General features: G+C 34.8%; 2 protein-coding genes across 4 annotated transcripts; one reads left to right on the top strand and one right to left on the bottom strand.

The window, feature by feature from the left end:
• Positions 1 to 3,481: 3,481 nt before the first annotated feature.
• LOC137831315 (uncharacterized) lies at positions 3,482 to 9,044 on the bottom strand. Its single transcript, XM_068638954.1, has 9 exons — positions 8,677 to 9,044; positions 8,249 to 8,434; positions 6,653 to 6,779; positions 6,408 to 6,494; positions 6,087 to 6,280; positions 4,734 to 4,829; positions 4,532 to 4,625; positions 4,308 to 4,427; positions 3,482 to 3,785 (listed from the first exon to the last, which is right to left on the bottom strand). The coding sequence occupies exons 1-9, from the start codon at positions 8,827 to 8,829 to the stop codon at positions 3,682 to 3,684; spliced, it is 1,161 nt and encodes a 386-aa protein (XP_068495055.1). The 5' UTR covers positions 8,830 to 9,044; the 3' UTR covers positions 3,482 to 3,681.
• Positions 9,045 to 18,763: 9,719 nt separating this feature from the next.
• LOC137831314 (zinc finger CCCH domain-containing protein 18-like) lies at positions 18,764 to 22,825 on the top strand. 3 transcript variants are annotated; one of them, XM_068638951.1, is made up of 8 exons: positions 18,764 to 19,588; positions 20,171 to 21,095; positions 21,191 to 21,346; positions 21,428 to 21,607; positions 21,738 to 21,829; positions 21,960 to 22,133; positions 22,223 to 22,292; positions 22,427 to 22,825. In XM_068638951.1, exons 2-8 carry the CDS (start codon positions 20,386 to 20,388, stop codon positions 22,497 to 22,499), a joined length of 1,455 nt encoding a protein of 484 aa, XP_068495052.1. In that variant the 5' UTR covers positions 18,764 to 19,588; positions 20,171 to 20,385; the 3' UTR covers positions 22,500 to 22,825. The 3 variants fall into 3 exon arrangements, with proteins under 3 accessions (XP_068495052.1, XP_068495053.1, XP_068495054.1); XM_068638952.1 differs by having other exon boundaries at positions 19,274 to 19,588; positions 20,145 to 21,095; XM_068638953.1 differs by lacking the exon at positions 18,764 to 19,588 and adding an exon at positions 19,784 to 19,898.
• Positions 22,826 to 23,049: the final 224 nt, after the last annotated feature.

The raw sequence follows: 23,049 nt of genomic DNA, 5'->3' as shown, positions 1-23,049 counted from the left end.
GAAGACTTGGCCGACAGGCCGAGACCTTAGAAGACTTGGCCGACAGGCCGAGACCTTAGAAGACTTGGCCGAGAGATCGAGACCTTTGGAGACTTGGCCGAGAGGCCGAGACCTTAGACGACTCAACTTAGACGGCCGAAGACCACAGGTATTTGGCCGATGACCGACCCTTACCATGGGAATTGGCCGATGGCCGAACCCCATTACAACTAACGCGAGATCAGTGAAGCTAATCCACCATCAAGAATTAGGTAATGCAACCCTAAGCGGTATCCACCTCGATAAACGGACCCAACAAGGTAGGCCCACTAGAATAATATAAATAGCACGCATTTCAAGGAGTAAGGTATGTCATTATTACTGTTCACCTACCTGAGAGCTAACCACCCGCTTTACTGACTTGAGCGTCGGAGTGCCTTCGTAGGTACCCCCACCATCCGGTGTTCACCCGACGACCGAGTTCCGAGTGCCGAAGGGTAAGCAGAAGAAAGAGAAGGATCCCAGTTCATCACCCAGCCACCTGCCCGACCGAAGGAGGGAGAAGAAGACTTCAACAGTTCTCTAGGTCCCATCTCCCTAGCAGGAACAATAATGTAATCTACAAAATATATATATATATATATATGCTTCTCTATATTTTTTAAAAGAAAGTAGATTAAATAAAATAGAGAAGTAAGTATTACTCATTTAACTTGGTTAATAAAAAGTAACAGTAAAAAGTTTAAAAAAAATTGTATGTATTAAAATTAAATATATTTATTATAGTATTAAATAATTTAGATGCGGTGTGTATATATTTATTAACATTTATAATTTTATCTTGATATTATTAAATTATTGACTTGTGGTTGTTTTTCGATAATTCTTTTGTGTTTTCTCAAATGCATTTTGTGGGAAGAAGAAAAATGATATTTTCTCTTTCGAAATTCATATTAAAATTCATAACTAACATTCTGGATTTTTCTTTCTAGAATACGTTTTCCATTATAAAAATCTCTTTTGAATTTACATTTTCAAAAAGCAAATAACCCTCTCAAGGAACAAAATTTTCAGAATGCTTCTATATTGCTTACTCTAGTTTTTCCATAATTTGATTTCTAGAAAGCAATACATTCCTAATTTCATCCCAAACACTATTCAATCACACATTCTTACCTCAATCACCTAATTCAAACTTCCAATCACAACCACAACCTCCAATGCACCTTGTTGGACATGAGCCTTGCCTCCACCTGCAATCCACCATTACCAAAATCCAACCTTAGCACTCCTTCATTTCAAATCAAAATTCCAAAAATAATTTTAAAAAAATTATATAACTTAGGTCTCAAATGATTTAGTGAAGCAAGCAAAAACTCTTACATTTGTCCTTTATCCCTTTAATATTTTAGACATTGACGTGCATTTTACTATTTGGAGTAGGTTTATGTTTCAACTCTATTTCATTCGCATTCTTAAAAATCCTTCTATCATGCACAAGTTTAACTTCAATCTTATCTTCATCACTAGACAAATTTTACAAATCATCTGCAAAATTTGGTTCATAACCATCTATGAGAATGTTTGTCTCTCTTCTATTTCTTCATTTTTGCCTACTCTCAATAGCTCTCACCTCTTGCATTGTCAACCTCACTATGAACTTCAACAAATTCAATATTGTCCTTCCTTAACCATGAAGAATCTTCTAACACATGCCCAACATTGTCATCAGCATCAGCCTCACCAACACCCTCAGCATCAGTTCACCAAGAGCCTCGGCATCAACCTCAACAAGAGCCTCTGCTCCAGCCTCACCAACAACCTTAGAATCAGACTCACCAACAGCCTCAATATCTTCACCATCACCCCGCTCAAGATCAACTTCCTCACCATCATCATCCTCAATGTCAGCTTCCTCAACCTGACTGTCATGAAGCTCATCCTTCTCAGCATCACCTTCCTGACCATCAATCATCCTTACCCTCACCCTTGTCCCTATATTCTATAAAATAATGCTCCACAACTTGTACCTTTAATACATTGTGTACTAAAAATAAATAAATTTCATCATATCTATTTGTAACTTTCAGCATATCTATTGCACCACCATCATCAACCAAAATCTACAATTTTTCTCTAACACAGAACAACCTCCATGTAAATACCACATTCGATTTATTGTTAAAAACATCATCTCCTTCACAATGCGTACTATTTCAAAGTAACTCCATCTATCAGAGTTTCATGACAATGTTGATGTCTGACCATCCACATATCTCACTTTGTTACCTTCCAAAAATTTCTCATTATGGTGGACCACAAGGTAAAAAAAACTTTCATATATGATAACAAATTTATAAAAGGTATCCTTATAAAATATAGATGTAGATAAAAATACTAAACAAAATACAAATAAATCCTTCATTTAATAAACTAAAAAGGAATGTAAGACCACAATGGACCACATACACGAAGATTTTGCACATGGTGGGACCATAAATCCTAAATTACTACAAAAGTTTTCTTAAAGTAATTAATTACGCAACATACAACATATAAAATAACTGAATCAAATAAATAACATTTCAAAAACTTACCATAAACCTCTGAATCAACCAATCGTTAAACGCACACAATGAAAATGAAAAATACTTAACAAACACGGTACCACAATCAAGAATCCAAATCAACAAAATTGTTCAAATCGCCGTAAAGTCCACATTTACACTTCTCTCTACCACATCATAAACACTTAACATCGTTGATCCAAATTTAACATAAAGGACCACATTGATTTTAAGAAAAAAATCACTATAATAAATTAAATATTAACCTCAAATATAAAAAGTAATTAAACCTAAATGAATAGAGTAATCGAATAAATTTGTAAATATAAATATATGTAAGTTCATAACTCCAACATCCTTTATTGTAATTATTTTAGTTATCTTGATTAAGTATACAAATTTACTAAATATATAATACAAAAAATTACAACATTCAACATTTAAATACTTTTACTATATAAATATTCACTCCATGAAATTAGGTTATTTTATAAAACTTAACATCTAAAAAACTCTTATTATTTATCCATCGTCCAAAAACTTAAATCTAGATTAGACATTAAATCTTCTCGTTTGAACATTTCATCAAAATAAATAAACAATATTTCTTTCATGTATTATTCTATTTATACTTGTTTATTTAAATTTACTAAAATTTGAAATAAACTTTACTTTTACCTAGTTCTTAAAAATGTTAAGCATATTGATCCAACATTCAATCCAAATTAAAAGTTAGTTTTGATGTTCTAACTAAAACTCTAACACTCCTTTAAGTTATTTGTGCAGTGAGTACAAGGTCAAATTATTTCTTTTCATTTTTAAAAATGGAATAATTATTGCCACTTACTAGTGAAACAATATGGTCAATAATATGACAACATTTTTAAATAGTGTCATCACTAATCTAAAAAAAATTAAAATTTGAAGATAAAAAAGAACAAGACAAATTAAAATCCATTAGTGAGTTAAACTACTACTGGATATAAAACATGCAGACATCCATAGCTTAACTAAGAGTAAGGAAAGAGCTTTAATTTATAAGGAGTCCTAAAAAATTGAATCATATCAGAACTGAACATGGATCACACTTATCCATTTCATTGATTTTAAGATTATGACACAGCAAAAAGAAGAATCAAGAAAACTCAGTAATCACACGTTCACATTTATCTTCCAAAATCTTCACAGCTTCAGTGAATAGCACTTCAGGTGGTAATGCTCCAGTTGATTCAATAGTAACTACACAGACGAGTAAAAAGATAAATATGTAAGATCTTTTTGCAACATTTCAAACATTCATCTTTTAGTCAAACCAAATTTGCACAAAAAAGTAGAGACTCTTTGCATGCATCATTTCATCTTATACCTGCCATAATTTTATTGGATCTGCTTCTCATTTAATGATTCTCATTTATTTATTTAAATTGGTGGTTTCCAATATGTTTCAATCAATCCTAATGAGAGTGTTGCTAGCATTCTTTATATTTGCCACAGCATAACCATTGGCTATAATCTAATGTATCAACATTCTCGGGAATATCTCATTAGATAACCAACATCTGTAAGGCCTTTTTTCTTAATAAAGAGAATCAATATATGGCATCAGTCATGTCAATAAACCTACTCAATAAATTATTACTTCTAAGCTGAACCACAACAAGAACAAGTTATGTTGAGACTAGCCTACTAAAAATGATGTAATTTTTTGTATGCTAAGATTTCAGATAACTTTGAAGGTCTAGTGTTTAGGGTACAACTTACAAATGAAATGATGTTTAACGCGACGTATTGATATTCGATCTTCCCATTCTTTGCCCCCTCTGATGCATTCCCTACACAAAGTGCAATTCCGTGGTCTGGCTACTGTTGCCCTTCTTTTACCTACTCAATAACCAAATCAGCAAACTAAGTGCCAAAGAGAAAAACAATAATCATCCTTCACTATAATATGGTCCACGACAGCACTGAAACAAAAACTGAACTACCTTTTCCAATGTCTTCAATATCGAACACATTAGGTTCACATTTATTTACTAATTTTTCAGCCTGCTCATCCACAAAATCTTCCAAGAGTACAACCTAGAAGAGAGACAAAAAAATCAAGCTTACACGTGGCAGAATTTGCAAGTTTTTTGCAGTGTTCGAAGTGAGTATGACTAGTAGATAAGATATATTGTATTCCCTTACCTCCGGAAGCATCCTATACCAAGCAGTGGCAACTGGGGACCATTTTGCATGTGTCCTACCAATGCCTTTAACTGCATGTGCTTCAAGTTCAATTTCCTACAAATAGTATATGTATACCATATTCAGTATCAAATATACTTTCAGTATTCTATACGAAGACAAGTAAACAGAAACAAGCTTGAAAAAACATATAACTCAGTGTCTTGCATTACATGGTAAGCAAAAGGATAGATAGAAACAGAGGTAAATAAACCTCGTGTAGTAACAAATATGTCATTAAAGAGCAATTATACAGTCTATGAGGAAAAAAGTTGGCTAGTAGTGGAACTGTATGCATTGAAAATTAGAGATGGTAAATAAACTCCACAAATATTGTCCGAACACATCCCAATTTTGATGGAAAATCTCCATATTGACTAGGCACAGGTATGAATATGGGTATGAACATGAACATACACACTTCATCCCTGTTTTAAATTACTAAAACATATTTAGTTTATTAAGTAACCTAAAGACTAATTTACATTGTTCTCTTCCATCACAACCCCAATTACAAAGTTTTTCCTTTGTGAGATTGTCTTCAAATGATGTATTGCATTTCAAGATAAGTAAACATCAGTTTTATCGAATTAAATCATTTCTAGGACACATTAAATTATTTTTGTTTTTTTCATTATTTTTATTTGATATTTACTTTTTGCTATGTGAGAACTCTCAATCTTCTCTTTTCTCTTGGTTCTTCATTTTGTTTCATTTGAAGAACTCTCCTCTTGCTACATTATTTTTCATTCTATATTTCAACCGTTCAACTAGTCTGATATCCAACAAGTTCACTCAATCCCCAATATATTTCTCTCTCGACATTTGCAAAAATAATAAATGTTCTAGTTATCATGAAATTTCAATTATATAATTTATTATAATATCACACTTTCTTTACTGTGTTTTTATTTTTTTGGTAAGAAAATTATTTAATTAATATGGGATCATTAGTAGGTACGGGTGCAAGTACAAATATACTGATACCCAACGAGAGGAGATAGGACACAAATTTCATACCCGACAAAAATGGGGACTAGGATGTGTATAATTTTTTTACTTCGGGGACAGGGACAAGGCCCGGTATAGTCAATCACGCACTCGCCCCATTGTCATCCCTATTGATAATAAATGTTAAAATAGTTTCAGGGTAGAAAGATAACATCACAATATCACGTATAATAAGATCCAAAAAGCAATCCTTTTGGAGAAGAAAGTTATTCATGAAAGATAATTTATCTATCTAAAGCTTAACTCATAAAATTTAGAAAGAAAAGAAAACGTGATTACACTCCTTTTAGAGAAGAAGGTTACCTGACCAGGTCCAAGTTTAGCTAATATAATATCCGAATCTGTAAGCTCAAGTGAATTGCTGGAAAATTCAGGAAGTGAATTTTGGCTGCAAGTAAAAGATGTAAACGTCTTTGGTTTTGAAGATGTATTTGGTTTGACATCTTCACTGGGAAGCTCGCTCCCATTAGGTAACCACTTTAGCTTATCGGATTTCACTGCAATAATATCCCAATATCATCAATCAAAACAGATTGCAGCCAGGGTAAAGGATTAATTTAAATAGCTAAATAAGAAATTAAAACTAACATATATATTAGCAAGCAGGAGCTTCAAGTCACGTACCAGTAATACGAGGTTGACCCACTCGACAACGTTCATGTAGCCTAAAGACAATGGTGTTCTTTTCATTATTGTCGTCTCCTGCACTATCTATTCAAAAGAAAGGCAATAATAACACATTTAACTGCGTCCATACAGGGAAACACACTGCAAAGTGTACATAGTAGTTCAAATTTTCAAGTTACAAACCGGAAAGTCATAAAATTAATGACAAATACAATTACGTATAGGTTAGTATAGATATAGACCTGGATATTCAAATAGCCTGGGATCAATACGAATTGGAATGAGACCCAATCTATGGGAAAGAACTTCATCTTGTACAATTGATGTATTGTTTGCGATATATACTCTTTCAATAGCCATTGTTGGAACCTAAATTATAAAACCACAAAAAAAAAACATTATTTCCACCAGTACTTCACAACTACACTACCACTAACCTACTCAAAGTCATCATACAAAGCAATGAACAAAATCAAAGTAAGACTGCTTTAAAAGATATAGATAACCAGAGTTAATAAAAGAAAATTCAATTCAGCAAAAAACATCAAAAGCAAGTAAATTAACCCCCCTCATTCAATATTCCCCTCTGGCTTTAAGCAAATTTAAAGTAAACATTCTAATTGTAAAGGGCATCACATTTTCTAGATACTTATCTATATATAATTTATCATTTCATAATAAGTATTTCCATAACTATCCTGATGTAAGATTCCTGAATATGTTAATAGAAAACATACATTTTTTAATAATAATTAAATTTTGAGGTGTGCAAAATTGAATTTTCTTAAACACCAAACAGCTTTAAACAGTCCAATTCTTAATTCAAACATGAGAATTGTTTTAGAGGCAGTTGGGAACCAAACCACTTTTCAAGAACTGTTATGAATTGAACTGATTTCAAACCATTTAAAATATTGAGTCAGTTTTAACTGGTTTCAAACCAGATTTCACTACTACAGGCAATGCATAGCTGCGATGGGTAGCAGCATCAACTTTATACCAGAATCTTACTTTGTGGAGCTATAAATCTGCAGCATACCTCAGTATAGTCTGCGAAGATTTTGTAGAACCAAAACCAAAATGAAAAATCTAAAGAGCACATGTCAATAACATACGTTCGTTGCTCCAAAATGGCATTATCATTACCTACTAACCCAACATTCATCTTATACTTTTCCCTGATACTGATATTTACTCTTATTTCAAAGCTGATTGAATGACAGAAAAGATTGGGCAGCTTGAATAGCAGTGTTTCAGAACCTACTAAACGATTCACACAATCCAATGCCTTTAGTAGTCGTCTAGTTAATAGACACTAGATAATATCGAGTAGATATATATGGGTCAACCCAAAGTAACTTGAGGTTTAATAAAGGTAGAAATAGATCTCTTTGTTACCTTTTCACAGTTTAAGACTTGGAAAAAAACAATCAATGTCTGCATTTAAGTTTCTCAAAGTATTATTTAAAGTCCGTCATCAAACTCTACAATAAAACATTCTTCTCTACAAGGACACGTGTACATCCCCTCCAAATATGGCTGCTTGTACAGTCATAGGTCCAAAACATGCTAATTTAATTTCAGAAATTCTGACAAATCATTCTAGATACTGTACAAAGACATTAACACATTCAAAATTATAAACTAGTAAAGGCTCATGACTGGGCATCATCTCTACTATTGGATACTTATTAAAAAACAAAATTTAAGAAGAAGGAGCAAGTGTTGGAGATTATGCCAAGACATCTAACCTCCAAAAATAGCACTAACAAATGCATCAAAATATTTTAAAAATGCCATCAGCATTGCACACAATTAGGGAAGCAAAAATAGATCACCTCTGATATAAGAATTCTTCGAAATGCATTGGCGATTGCTGGATCTATACCAATCATATCAAACTCCATGTCACTGTCAGTAAGCCGCTTCACTTCAACTTTGAAGTTTTCACGGAAGCGATCAAACTGCTGACTGTTATCAACTCCCAAAGCCCCGTAAGCACCAGAATAATGTATAGTATCCGTCTACAAACACCAACATAGAAAAATGTAAATAAGAAAACAAACCTCTCTAAGATACATAACAAGTGCGATACTTGGAATCCTAACTCCAAAAATTCCAGCACCCCAATTGAGAAGATAGAAACTTTATAAAAAATTAGTGTTAAAAATACTTTTAAAAGGAGTAAAAACTATGTAGCATAAAAAGGGTAAAATTAAAATAACTTGAAGAGAACAAAAAAGAGGGCAAGAGCATGAGGGTTTACATGTATAGGAGCATCGTTGTTACAAAGAACACGCGTTCTGAAAAGTTCAAGGTGTGGAGGGAGCTTTGATGGAACATCGTCTAGGCTCAGTATAAAATCAAGTCCTAATCCATTATCACTCTGTTCCACCATTGATTCATCTTCCTCCGACATCCTTGTTGTGCTTCTTTCTCTCTCTTCTTAGATTTTTAGTGGTCTGTGGGTTAGCAATTGAAAGGGAGTGAAAGGAGCATCAAAGGGGTGATGTGTGATGAGAATTGCGAACTGGGTTTCTTTAGGGTTTAGGGTTTACCGGGAAGTATTTATTTATACCATGAATGAGATCAAGCTTCAGCCTTTGGGCCTGAAGACTTGATTTTCTGAATGCCAATAATCCAAATATAATTTGCTTTCATATATTTAGTTAATGTGTTGTTATTTTTATTTGATTTATATTTTAAAAAATTACTAAAAACTTAAATAAAAAATAAACATTTGATTGGTAGTTGAAATTTATTAAACTAATACGTTGGATAATAAGTTTTGTGAAATAATCCTTTAAATTATTGAATAAACATATTCATATTATACTGTATATATAAATTCATTAACATTAAAATATTTAAGATATTTTTAATTTTGGTTTTAATTAATTTAAAACCTTTGAAATTTGTATTCACATATTAATTATTTTAAAATAAACAAAAATAATGTAATATTTCAAAAAATTTAAAAATTTGTATGTAATGAGTTGATGAATTTTGAAAATCCTTGTCAATCAAGATATTATTACTGAAATTGAATTTGAAGGAAAAAATAGGATGAATGTGAATTGTTTGTATTATATGGTGGAGAGGAGAGAAAATATTTATGAAAAAGATTATATTTTTTTAATTAATAAAAATAAATATTACAAAATTAACTTTGCATGTAAAAAAGTGAAAAATTAATATAATTTATTTTGTTGTGAATTTTGATTGTTTATAATTAAAAAATATTTTTTCCTAAAAAATCTCATGTGGACATGTAATATGAATATGTATTATAATTAGGACTATCATTACATTTGATGTCTTGGGTTAGGGCTAGGGTTATAATTAAATTTGGGGTATTGAGATAAAGATAAGAGTTATGGAATACGAATTAGGCATAAAAATTACAAAATAACATCACTCTATAAAATAAAATGTGTAATTAATTATGTAAAATATATAATCGATTATTTTTAAACAATGTGCAAAATAAAGATTACACAATTGCATACGTAACTGTTGTTTACTTTCTTTACATAGTAGTGAGACACTAAATTTATACAATTCCCCATAAAGCAAACGCGTTTACATCTGCTATTTCTATCTGCATGCACACTATGTAACAAATTCAAAAGAGAGAAAATATTTCGAAATTTGTTTTTTTTTTTATACTTTTGCGTCTTAAAGATGAAAGTTCTTACTTCACAAATTTTGTGTTTTATGTTTCACTTTTTTATATTATTTTTTAAAATTTGTGTTATGCAAATGATTTGGCATTATTTACTTCCTCCCTCTTTCTGAATTTTTTAGTGTTCTATATTTCTTTTAAAACTTCTACATTTATTAATATCAATTTGAGTTTAAATATTGTAAAAAAAGTATAGGTTTTTTTTTATGTGTAAATACACGATCATCACAGATTAAAGAAAACAACCACAAAACAAATAAAATGGTAAACTAGCTATTATTTATTTTTTAAAACTTGTAACATAAATATAACTTTAAAAATTTACCTAAAACCATCAATATTCATGCATTTCACATAATCATAAGTGTCTATCAAAATTCACAATTCATCTTTCTCATGTCAGACTTTTACTGACTCACAACACATAGACATTTGACTCTACTTCTGGAAGACTCGTGGGTTGACTTAGACTTAGAGATCTGCACCTGTCATACACTATATCACTGTGAAATCCACACAGCTATGCGCATAATAATCTCAATATCATTTCTCTCCTATTATGACAGGGTTAATTCATATAACAGGTAAAGTTAGTTATCTTTCAAACAATTTATCCATTCATATGAACCTCCTTCGACTCTCACCACTTGAATAACTTCATCTATATGATTTCATTATATTAGGAGAGTCAGAATATCTCATTCTAGACCAATCCCTGGTCAATGCACATTTTAAACAATCTTAACACGGTATTTTCTTTCCTAAAAGTATTATGTCTTGATCACACTTTATTTAACACGTGAATACACCATTCAATCACACCATATATTTTAAACTTTCTAAACAATTCAAATGTATCTAAAAAGTCATTTAACAATAATAATCCAAAATAAACTATGCTAAAATAATAATATTAAATACACCAGAATGCACCCAAGACTTTTGGTTTGAACGAAAAATGTTCTCGAACGAGTTTGGGACCTAGAGAAGGATTGCTCCAGCTACCACCTTCGGTCGGTCTACGATGCTCCAAGCTCCCTGTTACACATTTCCTTCTCTCGGTCGTCTGGCTCCACAGGCGGTGAGGGTACTTGCAGAAGGCACTCCAACGCTCAAGTCAGTCGGGGTGTTAGCACTCGGGTGTTAGAGTATTGTAGATCATGACGTACCTTTTTCCTTGAAATGCATGCTATTTATATTACCTTAATGGGCCTTCATTGGTGGGCCGGATTAGGGAATTGGTTCGTGTTTAGGGTTGCGCTAAACAACCTTAACTACAGATTAATTTTGCTGACTTGGTCAACCCTTGACTAAACGTTAAGGGTCGGTTGGCCACGTATCATTACGTGTCCGCCTCGACATTGCTTAGGCGGTGGCTTGGTCCGAGTGTTGGCCGACTCAGTGAGTCATCCGATCGTACCAGTACAGTTGCCCACTAGGCTCGAAGGCTGGTACAGCCGAAGAGTCTGAGAGTTGGGATCCGGTTGGTGGCGTAATGATGGGTGAAGTGACTGGAAACGGCGCATGAGCGGATGTCGTGACGTGCATTTATGAAGGGTTTTTTTGGCGCCAAACGATGTGGGTCGTTGGATCAAGCATATCTAACGGTTGAGATTTTGTGACGTTAGGAATTCCGAGACATCTTCGGGTTATAAATAGGGGTTGAGAACAGTGACCTTTCACGCGTTCTAATATTCATTGAGTTCCGACACCCGAACGAATCCAAGCGATCTTTGTTGCGTTCTTCGTCCATCTCAAGGTTATTCATGTCTACCCGCTCGCATCCCACTTCTTCCTCTTCTCCCGCTCGGTCTCCTTTAACTGAACCCCCTTCTTGTTCGTCTTCTAAGTCTTCCTCATCTTCTTCTTCTTCTTCCACTTCCTCTTCCGACAAGGTCATATCGATCGGGGCAATTCAAACTATTGCCCCACAGGTAGAGGAAGTGAGGGGTGATGGTGCTGGTAACGCATCAGAACGGTCTAGCTCGTCTAAGCGACCGCACCCTCATGGGGGTCCGTCCTGGGTGGACCCCAAGGTATGCCAGATCGCGTTTGTGTTTCACACGGATGCCTCGGTGGTTGAGTTTCTTGGCAAGGTTCCAATTTTGAAGGCTTCGGCCGAAAACTCCTTAATGTCGTTCAGCCCTTATGCGCTAGACGACCGCGTGTACATGGAACGGTCATCTACTGAACTTCTTTTCTTCTTTATGTATAGTTGTCACGTGTCTCTTCCTTTTGATGTGTTCACGGTGGGTGTCCTTCGGGCGCTCAACGTGACACCGAGTCAGTTGCACCCCAATACGTGGGCATCCATGCAGGCTTTTCGCGTGGTATGCCAAATGTTAGGGGTGTGTCTCTTTCTACTTGTTTCTTGCATTTCTACGCCTCTCACCCTTCTGATCTAGTCGGCTGGCATTCCTTGGTCATTCGTTCGGGTAGTGTGTTGTTCAAGGCTTTCACGACCTCCTATAAGAACTTTAAATAGAAGTTTTTTAAGGTGTTCGTGGAGCCGACGTGCACGCGCTACTTCTTTGATGAGGTCGGCCAATCTAGGTTCCCCTTGTTTTGGATGAGGAATCCTACAAAGATAAAGGATTGGTCACACTTGGTCAGTCCAAGCAAAGGCGAGCGAGAGGTTTTCACTTTGTTTGATAGCCTTCCGAAGAAGCTTCCCGATTGGCCGCTGATGTCTTTGTACACAGAGATTGATCGTGTGGCGGCCTTCGAGGGTATGTTCTATATATTTAGTCCTTCGCTCGTTTTATTCTTTTAGCTAACGTGTTGTTTTTGTTTCAGTAATTGCTAAGAGGAAAATACCGCAGGCGGTTGGTATGCTGACTGTGTTTAAGAATAAATTGAATGAGAAGAGGGGGGGGGGGGTTGCCGGCACCGGGCCCCCTCCTATTGAGACTGTCGCTTGAGCGGGTTCATCGTCAAAGAACCCCAAGAAAAGGGTCAAGGAGGGAGGCAACATTGTCCGCACCTTTCAGGTACCCAGGGAGTTGTCGATCCCCCTCCAAGTCGAGCGATGACTTGTGTTGGGTCGACACCAACCGACGAGTTCAACCGTCCCATTCCAACAGCAGTCGCCTTACCTGTGACGGCCGCCCAAGAGTCGTCCCTGATGTTGTTTGGGGGTGACAAGTGCTTCACCAGGGCAATGAACTTTAACTTGCCCCTCGGCCTCGAAGAGCTTATTGGGTCGGTTCCCGAGGAGGATATTCTTGACGGTGGCGTCGAGATGATTTGTTGCAGCCTGATACTAACCCGTCGAGAGGTCGAAGCTTGCAGGCGACGCATTGAGGATATGTCGCGCCTCAAACACCTACTTCAGGAGGCGTCCAATAACCTGAAGTAGGTCGTCAATGCGAACACAACGTACGAAAAGAAGCTGTGTTCGCAGGCTGCGGAGCTCAAGCTGGGTGCGGCTCAGTTGGCCGAGGTGGAGAAGGTCGATGCTGAGAAGGCGGTTGAGATCGCTCGACTGCGCCAGACGCTGGAGGAGGCTGAGCGCAGGGGAGTGTTGCTGGAAGGGGAGGCTGCTTCTCAACGCCAAGGGAAGGAGGCGGCGGAGGTTGAGGTGTTGAAGACCATGGAGAACACCATGGTCTTAATAACTTAGAGCTTTGACTTGGCCGTCCGTCAGGCCGAGGTGTTGTATGGTAGGCCTCCACCCTCTGGTCCATTTGACCAAGAGATGGAGGTCTTCAATGGCCGATTGGTCCTGGCGGATAGGTCCAACATCTGCAGAGCACTGACCAACTTGCCCCGAGCGAGGGTGTTCAGGACTAGAGCTTAGGCTTTAGGTTTTTTTTAGACTCGTTCCTTTTGCTCCCTTGAGGCTTGACGTCAGCGGTTGCCATTGTCGTTCTGATGCTCGTGAACAACTTATCTCAAATCCCAAGAAATAGTAAATAGTACCAAGGTCTTTGATACTAAATGAGTTGTGAAGATGAGTTTTAACACGCTGGATTTCCTGAAGATTATTGCCAACCAACATAATGTCATCAACATATATCAACAGAGCGCTGAAAGAATGATTGTTTGTGCGAATAAATAAAGAATGATCAGTTGTACTTTGAACATAACCAAGTTGTATTACAGTTTGAGTTAGTTTTGAGTTCCATTATCGACTCACTTGCTTTAGTCCATGTAAAGATTTTCTAAGTTTACAAACTTGTGTGGGATGAGAAAGAGTAAGGCTTGCGGAAGGATTCATGTAAATTTCTTCATCAAGATCGCCATGAAGAAAAACATTATTCACATCTAGTTGATGAAGAATTCATCTCAGCACTTGCTAAAGACAAAATAAATTGAATTGTAGTAATTTTAACTACTGGAGAGAAAGTCTCAAAATACTCAATACCTTCGGTTTGAGTATATCCTTTGGAACCCAAACGAGCTTTGTACCTATCAATGGTGTCGTTTGGTTTATGTTTGGCTTTGAAAACCCATTTACGCCCAATAGGACGCTTTCTAGGAGGCAAATCCATCAAAGACCATGTTTTATTAGACTTAAGAGCATCAAATTCATGTTGCATAGCTTCTTTCCAACAATCATGTTGTATCACCTCTTTAAATGATTTAGGTTCTTGGATAAAATAAATATTATGACAAAAAGAAGAATATGTAGGAGAACAATTATGATAAGAGATATAATTTTGTATAGGATATTTAGTACTTGAAGAATGATTGGTAACATATTTTGAAGAGAAGAAAGTAGTGTGATGGTCCTTCAAGTATCCAGGTGGTTGTTTGAGACAAGTAGAAACTCGAACAGATGAAGGTTGTGGATCAGAATGTTGGTGTTGCAAGACATCATTATCAATTAAATGTAATGGTGTAGAAGAATCAGTAGCAGGAAGGCTGGATGGTATTACATTTTCATAAACTAGAGGAACAATATCACTAACAAATATATGCACAACAATATTATTATAAAAAATAGAAGGAACAATATCACCAACAAATGTAGGCATAACAATATCATTATCAGAAATAAAAGGAAGCAAATGCTTAAACATATCATGTGTCCAAATTGGTATCAATGTGTCCTTATAAAAACGAAAATAATTTTCATAAAAAATAACATCGCGTGTCACAAAAATATTTTTCTTATTCATATCAAAAAGAGTAAAACCTTTTACCCCATCTTTGTAACCGAGAAAAACACATTTTCTGGCTCTAGAATTAAGCTTTGTTCTTTGAACAATACTAGTAGTAGTGAAAGGCAAACAACCAATTTTTTTTATATGAGATAAATCTGGTATGTCATTATAAACCATTTGATATGGCGATTTATCATGTAAAAGAGGAATAAGAGTTCTATTAATTAAATGAACAGAGTGCTTGACAGCATATGACAAAAAACAAAGAGGTAAGTTAGACTGAAAAATCAATGCACGAGCGACATTCAAAATATGTTAATGTTTGCGTTCAATAATACTATTTTGTTGTAGAGTTTTCACACAACTAGTTTGATTAACAATCCCTTTTCTATTAAAGAAATTAGTCATAAGGAACTAAGGACCATTATCACTTCTTAATACTTTCAAATGAGTTAAACTGATTTTCAATCATATTGATGAAATTTTGTAAATGTGTGCGTGTTTCCGCTTTAGTTTTCATTAAACAAATTTATGTATGTTGGGTAAAATCATCTACAATAGTTAAAAAATATTTATACCCTTCAACAGAAACATGATTAAAAGGACCCCATATATAAACATGAAGCAAATAAAAAAAATTGAGTTGATTTAATAAAACTAGAAGGAAAATGTATTTGTTTTTGTTCAACAAAATGACATGTATCACAAGGATCAACAAAACCTATGGAAATATTTGAGTAATATGAAGACAAAATTTTCAACCTATCATAAGACAAATGTCTCATTTGAAAATGCCAAACTTTAGCATTATCAATATCTACACAAGATTTATTGATGTTGATTTTCTTATTTGGAAGGCATGAACTCTCACTGTCAAGTCTACTCGTTCCAATTTTTGTTTGTGACACCTGATGGATACTAGAAGTCCTCAATTGATAAAGGTTGTGTGATCTTTCAGTGGTACCAATCACTCTCCATGGTTGAGTCTGAATAACAAAAGAAATAGAAGGTTGAAAAATGGTTAAACAATTGTGATTTGTGGTTAATTTAGAAACAAAAATCAAATTGATGTGAAATGAAGGCACATATAAAACACCAGTCAAAGTGAGTAAGGGAGATATTTGAACTGTACCAGACTGATTAACACTTAATTGACTTCCGTTAGGTAAAGAGACTAGGACAGGTGAAAGGAAAAGATTCTTATCATAACATATATGATATGTAACACATGTGTCTAATACCCAATGACTAGAAAACTTATTTGATTTGGCTAAATTGATTTATGACGTATTGATACGATTCAAAGCAGAAGTTTGACAAGATGATTGTTGGATCAAAGTCATTAAATTGTTGTACTGTTCTTGAGAAATCTTAATATTGGAATTTGGGAGATTAGCCTCGAATGGGAGATTAGCCTCGAAAAGAGTAGCATCTTTTTTAGCATTAATAGATGCAGTCGTATGAGCAAATTTTGTTGTTTTTTGCTTGAATTTGTAACTTGATGGGAAACCATGTCTATGATAACATGTATCCACTATATGATAATTTCTTCCACAATACGTACAAAGACAACGAGAATTATTTCCCCTTCCGCCTCGTCCATTAAAATTGTGACCTCTGCCTCTACCATATCTTCCACTGATTCGTGGATCAACCACAATATTCATCAACACCTTGTCTATATCATTGTTATCAGTATCATGATAGTTGTTTTCGGTTAACAGGGAAGGAACGAGAACCATGGTCAGATTTTCATTGATGATGAGATAGTATAGATTGGAGGGATTAATAAGTTGATCTAGGGTTTGACTTGTTATGATGAAAAAATAATGAGCAAGATAGAGAAACAAAAAAATGGCACCAAACTCCTAAAAACTCTGATACCATATTAGTTTTGTATATCTCATGTTCTCGAACGGGTGTTGGGGCCTAGAGAACGATTGCTCTTCTACTTCCTTTGGTCGGTCGTTGTCGCTTTTAACTTTCTGCTTCGCCTTCCTCCTCTCGATCGTTTGGTCTCACAGGCTGTGATGGTACCTGTAGAAGGCACTCCAACGCTCAAGTCAGTCAGGGTGTCGACACTTGAATGTCAGAGTACTGTAGATAATGACGTACCTGATTCTTGGAATATGTGCTATTTATATTACCTTAATGAGCCTTCGTTGGTGGGCCGTATTAGGAGGTTGGTCCATGTTTAGCGTTGTGCTAAACAACTCTTAATTGTAGATTAACCCTGTTAACTTGGTCAACCCATGGCTCGTCATCATGGATCGGTCGGTCACATGTCGTCACAAGACCTTCTTATCGTGGTTGAGTTCCTGATCGACTCAGTGAGTCGTTCGGTCGTACTAGTACATCTCATATATTGAAAGAAAAGAAAAAAAAGAGAAAAAAGAGAAAAGAAAATAAATAAAAAATATATAAATAATTTTATTTTCTTCCTTTTCTCTTCTTTATCTAGAGACATACAAAACTAATAATTAGTATAAATTATTAAGATATGACTATAATCTTAATTAAAATTAATACTATTTGTTTTATTACATTTTAATATTCTTTAAAACCAATTAACGAAGCCGTAATCCCACTACTTAGGGTCTTCGAAATTAAACCCTAGAGCAATTGTTATGGAAAAAAAAGTTGTTACGATTCATCCTAACTCAATTTTGTGAATTTTGTGGAATAAAATAATATATTTAAAATAAACATAAATTTAATATGTAATCTTATTAAAATTTATTTTCGACCATTCCCAAAATAGGATAGACGAACTTTTCTTCTTTATTTATTTATATATATATATTATAATTTACTAAAATAATTAATTATTAAGTTATATTTTTGTTTTGTTAGTTATAAAATTTAAAAATAATTTAAAAATTATATAAAATATAAAAAATGATCAAACCAAAAATTAAAAAAATGTTTAATGTGACACTAATGGCAAAAGAAAAACACACTTGTTTTATGAAAGAAAATGGTGTTGCATACATTTAGCAAATTAAAGAATTTGGTAAACCACCTCAAAAACAAAAAGTCTCTTGTGTTGTGGGGTCTCCCAAACATGAAGTGGGCCCCACTTATCACAACAAAGATAAATCTAGTGGTACAGAAACAATGGACCCTTTATCACGCCACGTGTACTTTGGCTGTGGCATTGGGTTTTATACAATAATCAATATTTATAAAAAAAACTTCTGGTATAAAAGTGTCAAATTAATTTTCTCTAATTTATAAAAATCCATTCATAGAACTTTTGTAAAACTTTATATCATAACTCAATTTTACAGTCTATAGAAAAATTCATCATATTTTGTTTTCTTATAAAACCATCAATAGAGGTAATAAGTATTACATAAAATTTATGATCATAAGTTTAAATATTACTTTTTAATAAGTTTAGAAAAAAAAATATTATTAAAATAAAACTTTAAATTGGAGAAAAATATTATGAAATATTAAAAATAGAATAGAATAATGGGGATAAAAAGAATAAATCAAGATGTAAGTGGTTTGTGATTTTTCTCCCAACATATTGAAACTTTTGAGAAGAAAGTAAAGAAAGGTTTTATTTTGCCATGGCAAAGTTGCATGGAGCATACATTTTTGTTCTTGGCATGGTCCCCACCAACATGATCTGAGTTTCAGAATCTCAAGGATCCAACTCAGTGGTTCAGATTCAACTGGGCCCCACTTCCCTGTTTTTATTTTTCTCCCTCAATAGAGACACAACAAAAACCCACGTTTGTGCCATACACATGTTGCCGACGTGTGCATATGATCTACTCCTAAATTTAGCACATTGCTCATTCCCAAACATTTTCTATTCTTATTGTTAATTTAAGGTTTTAAATTTATATGAGGCATTTTATTTAACTTTGACCGTAACAATGAAAGATTTAAATATTATTATTAAAGATAAAGTAGGGAGATAATTTATAAGAAATTGTTTTATGCTTGTTGTAGTAGATATATTATAAGCAGTTATTTTAAAAAAAAATAAAAAATTCCAGGGTGTTTTGGTCACTGGGGGTAGTTCAAGAAGCAGTTATGGACTTCGAGAATTAAGCAAAATAATTTGCCTGGTATCTGTGGTTACGTAACAGCTGTGTATGATCTTCAAAAAATGGGTATAAAGAAGGCCAAATATAGATGAGTCATCACAGTGAATGAGTCGCATAACAGAGAGTGTTAGTGTGCAAGTGTGCAAGTGTTGCTCACTGGCTTCACATTGGAGTCTGCATCTGTTTTGATTCTGGACCTTTTCCAAAAGCATTCCTTTCCTCAGTTTTGTGATGATGTTGCTCTCTGAATGTCAGGTGAAGCTCTGAGATATGTAGACGAGAAAAGGGTTGTTGAAAGATCTGTGCTTGAAGCACTTGCAGGTTGTTTATCTCCTTCTCTGTTTCATGAGTATGAACCTTGCCACATTTTTAATTGTTAAGTACTTTTCTATGCTTTCTTTTCTTTTGGGGAAGGGGTTGTTTGTTGATCGGATGAGGATTCTCTGGGATGAAAGACAGGAGAATCTCAACCTTTAATTTTATTTGTTATCTTTTGATGGATGCAATTTTTGTGCTTTTGGGGGCATTTGATTATTTCTCACCATATGTTGCTGCTTTTGATGGGTACAGCTTTTGTGCTTTCTGGGGCATTGGATTACTTCTCACTGTTCATTTCCAAATTAGGAAACAAGTAATCCATGATCTGTATTTGCTTACAAATGGATTCATTGCTTACTACTATATTCATGAACTAGTTTGATACCTTTTGCTGGAAGAACATCACTTGTTGTTCTGAGATTTATCTGACTTTTTTTGTAAATCTTACTCTAGGACTCATTTATCTTTCATGTTTTTAAATTATGGCCACTGTTTCTTTATGTCTATTTCTCAGAAGTGTTTAATAATTTCTGTTGAGTGTTGTTTTAACTCCTTGCAGTGACTGAAAAGCTATGGATATTTCAGATTTCACAGGTAAAGTTTTAGGTAAACTTCAGAGATTTGAGCCTGAGAACGCTTCAAAGACCTTAGGGTATCTCCTTGTCCAAGAACATGGTGAACAAGACATGGCGAAATTGGCTTCATTCCCTGACGATTTAATTCGTGAGTTGGCGTTCCAGACCAGAAGCATGCTTCAAAGATCAGCTGCTAGATAAAGCATTCATCCAATTTCACTTCCAATGAACTGTCAACCAGGTTTTGACAATTTTTCAGTAATCTCCCCTACTTCAGTAATCACACCTGGCACCCCTACTACAACAGCAGGCATCCAGGTTCAATCTCCCTTCTGGGATCCTCAGCCTGCTAACAATACCAATGCAGAATATATGACATTGGGTTATTTGGATTCTATCTCTGAACTTCAAAAGCAAACCCCGTTCTTCAGTCTAGAGAATCACATGGATGCTATAAATTCTCGGGCTGTTGGGACTTCCGGCACTCCTGGAATTGCTAATGATTACTATGGCTTAGATGCTTCATCAGCTGGTAATTTGGGTGGAAAAGTTGGTAGAAGGTTTGACCATCCAGTCAAGATCTGTCACTACTTTAACAAAGGATTTTGTAAGCATGGAAATAGCTGTAGATACTATCATGGACTAGGGGCCCCTGATGTGTTCTCTCACATGTATGGAAATGATAGTTTGAATGATGATCAGATGATTTCACCTGGGTCACTGGCACAACTAGAGTCAGAAATTGTTGAACTCCTGAAACTGAAAAAGGGTGGTTCTATATCAATTGCTTCCCTTCCAATGGCATACTTTGACAAGTATAAGAAGGTGTTGCAGGCAGATGGCTACCTCACTGAGAGCCAGAGACATGGTAAGTCTGGCTACAGTCTGACAAAGCTTCTTGCGCGGTTGAAAAATAGCATTCGGCTAATTGACAGGTGACGATTTTGTAACTTCCATATGTGTTCTTTTGTAGAAAATTTGTTGAATATTTCATACTACAATTTTCCTTTTTGTGATGGTTGATTAGCAGGCCTCACGGGCAGCATTCGGTTGTTCTGGCGGAAGATGCTCCCAAGTTCAATGGGAGGGCAGATTATGCTAAATACATCAGTGCATCACGACAAATATACCTGACATTTCCGGCTGACAGCACTTTTAGCGAGATTGATGTTTCAAACTACTTTGGGTAAATGAATGTTTCAAACTTCTATGTAGTTAGTTTTTGTGTCTGACAATTCAAATTGCTTTAACATGTTTTTCTGTGTAGCACTTTTGGGAACGTTGAAGATGTAAGGATTCCAAGCCAAGAAAGAAGGATGTTTGGATTTGTTACATTTGATGATCCTGATACTGTTAAAGCAATTTTGGATAAGGGAAATCCTCATTATGTCTGTGAATCACGGGTTCTTGTGAAACCTTACAAGGAGAAGCCAAAACTTATGCTCAGGTAAATTCCATCTCACTATCGTTCAGAAAATGTTATATGAGAGAGTAGATGTAACAAATGCTATGAATAAATTGACAGATGCTGTACCATCAGTGTTTTTTTTTTCATGTGATTTTCAATTTGGATGCAGAAAGCATCCAGATAGAATTGAGCACCCGCACCCTGCTTATTGCTCAGCACACTACGTAGATGTTGACACTGAACCTTCGTCAAGTGAGCATGGTATACTCTAGTTTGGAACCAGATTTCATGTATCAGTTCAATGTGCTATATTTTTTATATGCATATGCTCTTTCTTTTCCTCTCTCCCTTTTGTTTAAGAAGCCTTTGCACTAATACTCAGTTTTTATAGTTCCAAGAGGTTGCACAAACCCTCGATTTCTGAGGAGGCTGATCATTGAACAGCAAGAGGAGACTGCCCTTGAATTTCAGAGAAGACGTTTTGCAGAGCTGCAATTGGCCCAAAACTCTTTCACCACTTCACCCCATTTTGGCTTTACCACGGACAGATCAAAAGTTTCAGATGGTGTGCAGTGATACATTATCAACAATGGATTGCATATTTTTCATGATCAGTTTCATTACATTTTATCTTGTATTTTCTCTTCTGTGCAGATCATTTCAATGTCCATTCCACCCAATCTCACAATCATGTTCTGAATGACAATTACACTGATGAGGACAGGTATATAAATCATCATGGGAACATTAAAACCTCTTTAAACACTTCCTTTTGCCAAGAATTTAATCTCATTCTTCTTTGTTCTACTCATTCATAATGATAATATTTTCTGACTTTTTGGAAAATATTTTATGCAGCAATCAAGGACTGAATCTCCCAGACAGCCCATTTTCATTTCCAGTAGATAGTGGAATTTCAGCAGTAATGTAGTTTCAGAAACACACAGAGACTACATACAAGATTACCAGAGAAATATAGAGTTAGTTTGACACATAATTGGGTCCTTCTTCCATTGGTCTCTTTCCTCAACTAGCTAATGAGTTTAGTCAACAACATTGCAAGTGCATGAAAGCTGAGTTGGTGGAATTAACAATAATAACACTGAAGAGGGTTATAGTTTTTTTTATAGAATCACAGAAAGATTATGAGCATGTTTGGTTTCTAGAATATGACAGTATGAGTAACCAATTACTCTCAAACAGTCTAATAATTTAATTTATATGTTACCAAGTATTTGGTTTTTTATTTTCTTATCAGATCTTGATTTTATGTCATACATTCAGTGAAATGCTCTCTGGATTTAGTAAGGAAATTTGTTTCTTGATACCAAATCAATATATTTGTTTTTATTTAGTTATATATATAATTTTACATAACCTTATAAAAAGATAGTTAACTTATTTTGGTTTCAAGGGAAAATTTTAATATATTTCTGGGCAAATAATCATTTTGTTTCCGTAAATGTGTAAAAAGTTCAAAT

Source organism: Phaseolus vulgaris, chromosome 6, assembly GCF_000499845.2.
Source record: "Phaseolus vulgaris cultivar G19833 chromosome 6, P. vulgaris v2.0, whole genome shotgun sequence".
NCBI lineage: Eukaryota > Viridiplantae > Streptophyta > Magnoliopsida > Fabales > Fabaceae > Phaseolus > Phaseolus vulgaris.
This window is presented reverse-complemented; position numbering and strand designations above follow the sequence as displayed.

Excerpts from the sequence above, each read along its gene's own strand:
- LOC137831315 (XM_068638954.1), bottom strand. The coding sequence starts at position 8,829 with ATGTCGGAGGAAGATGAATCAATGGTGGAACAGAGTGATAATGGATTA. Across the intron at positions 8,435-8,676 it reads ACAACGATGCTCCTATACAT|ACGGATACTATACATTATTC; the intron begins GTAAACCCTCAT and ends TGGTGTTTGTAG. Across the intron at positions 4,428-4,531 it reads TATTGAAGACATTGGAAAAG|GTAAAAGAAGGGCAACAGTA; the intron begins GTAGTTCAGTTT and ends GTTATTGAGTAG.
- LOC137831314 (XM_068638951.1), top strand. The coding sequence starts at position 20,386 with ATGAACTGTCAACCAGGTTTTGACAATTTTTCAGTAATCTCCCCTACT. Across the intron at positions 21,096-21,190 it reads AGCATTCGGCTAATTGACAG|GCCTCACGGGCAGCATTCGG; the intron begins GTGACGATTTTG and ends GTTGATTAGCAG. Across the intron at positions 22,293-22,426 it reads AATTACACTGATGAGGACAG|CAATCAAGGACTGAATCTCC; the intron begins GTATATAAATCA and ends TATTTTATGCAG.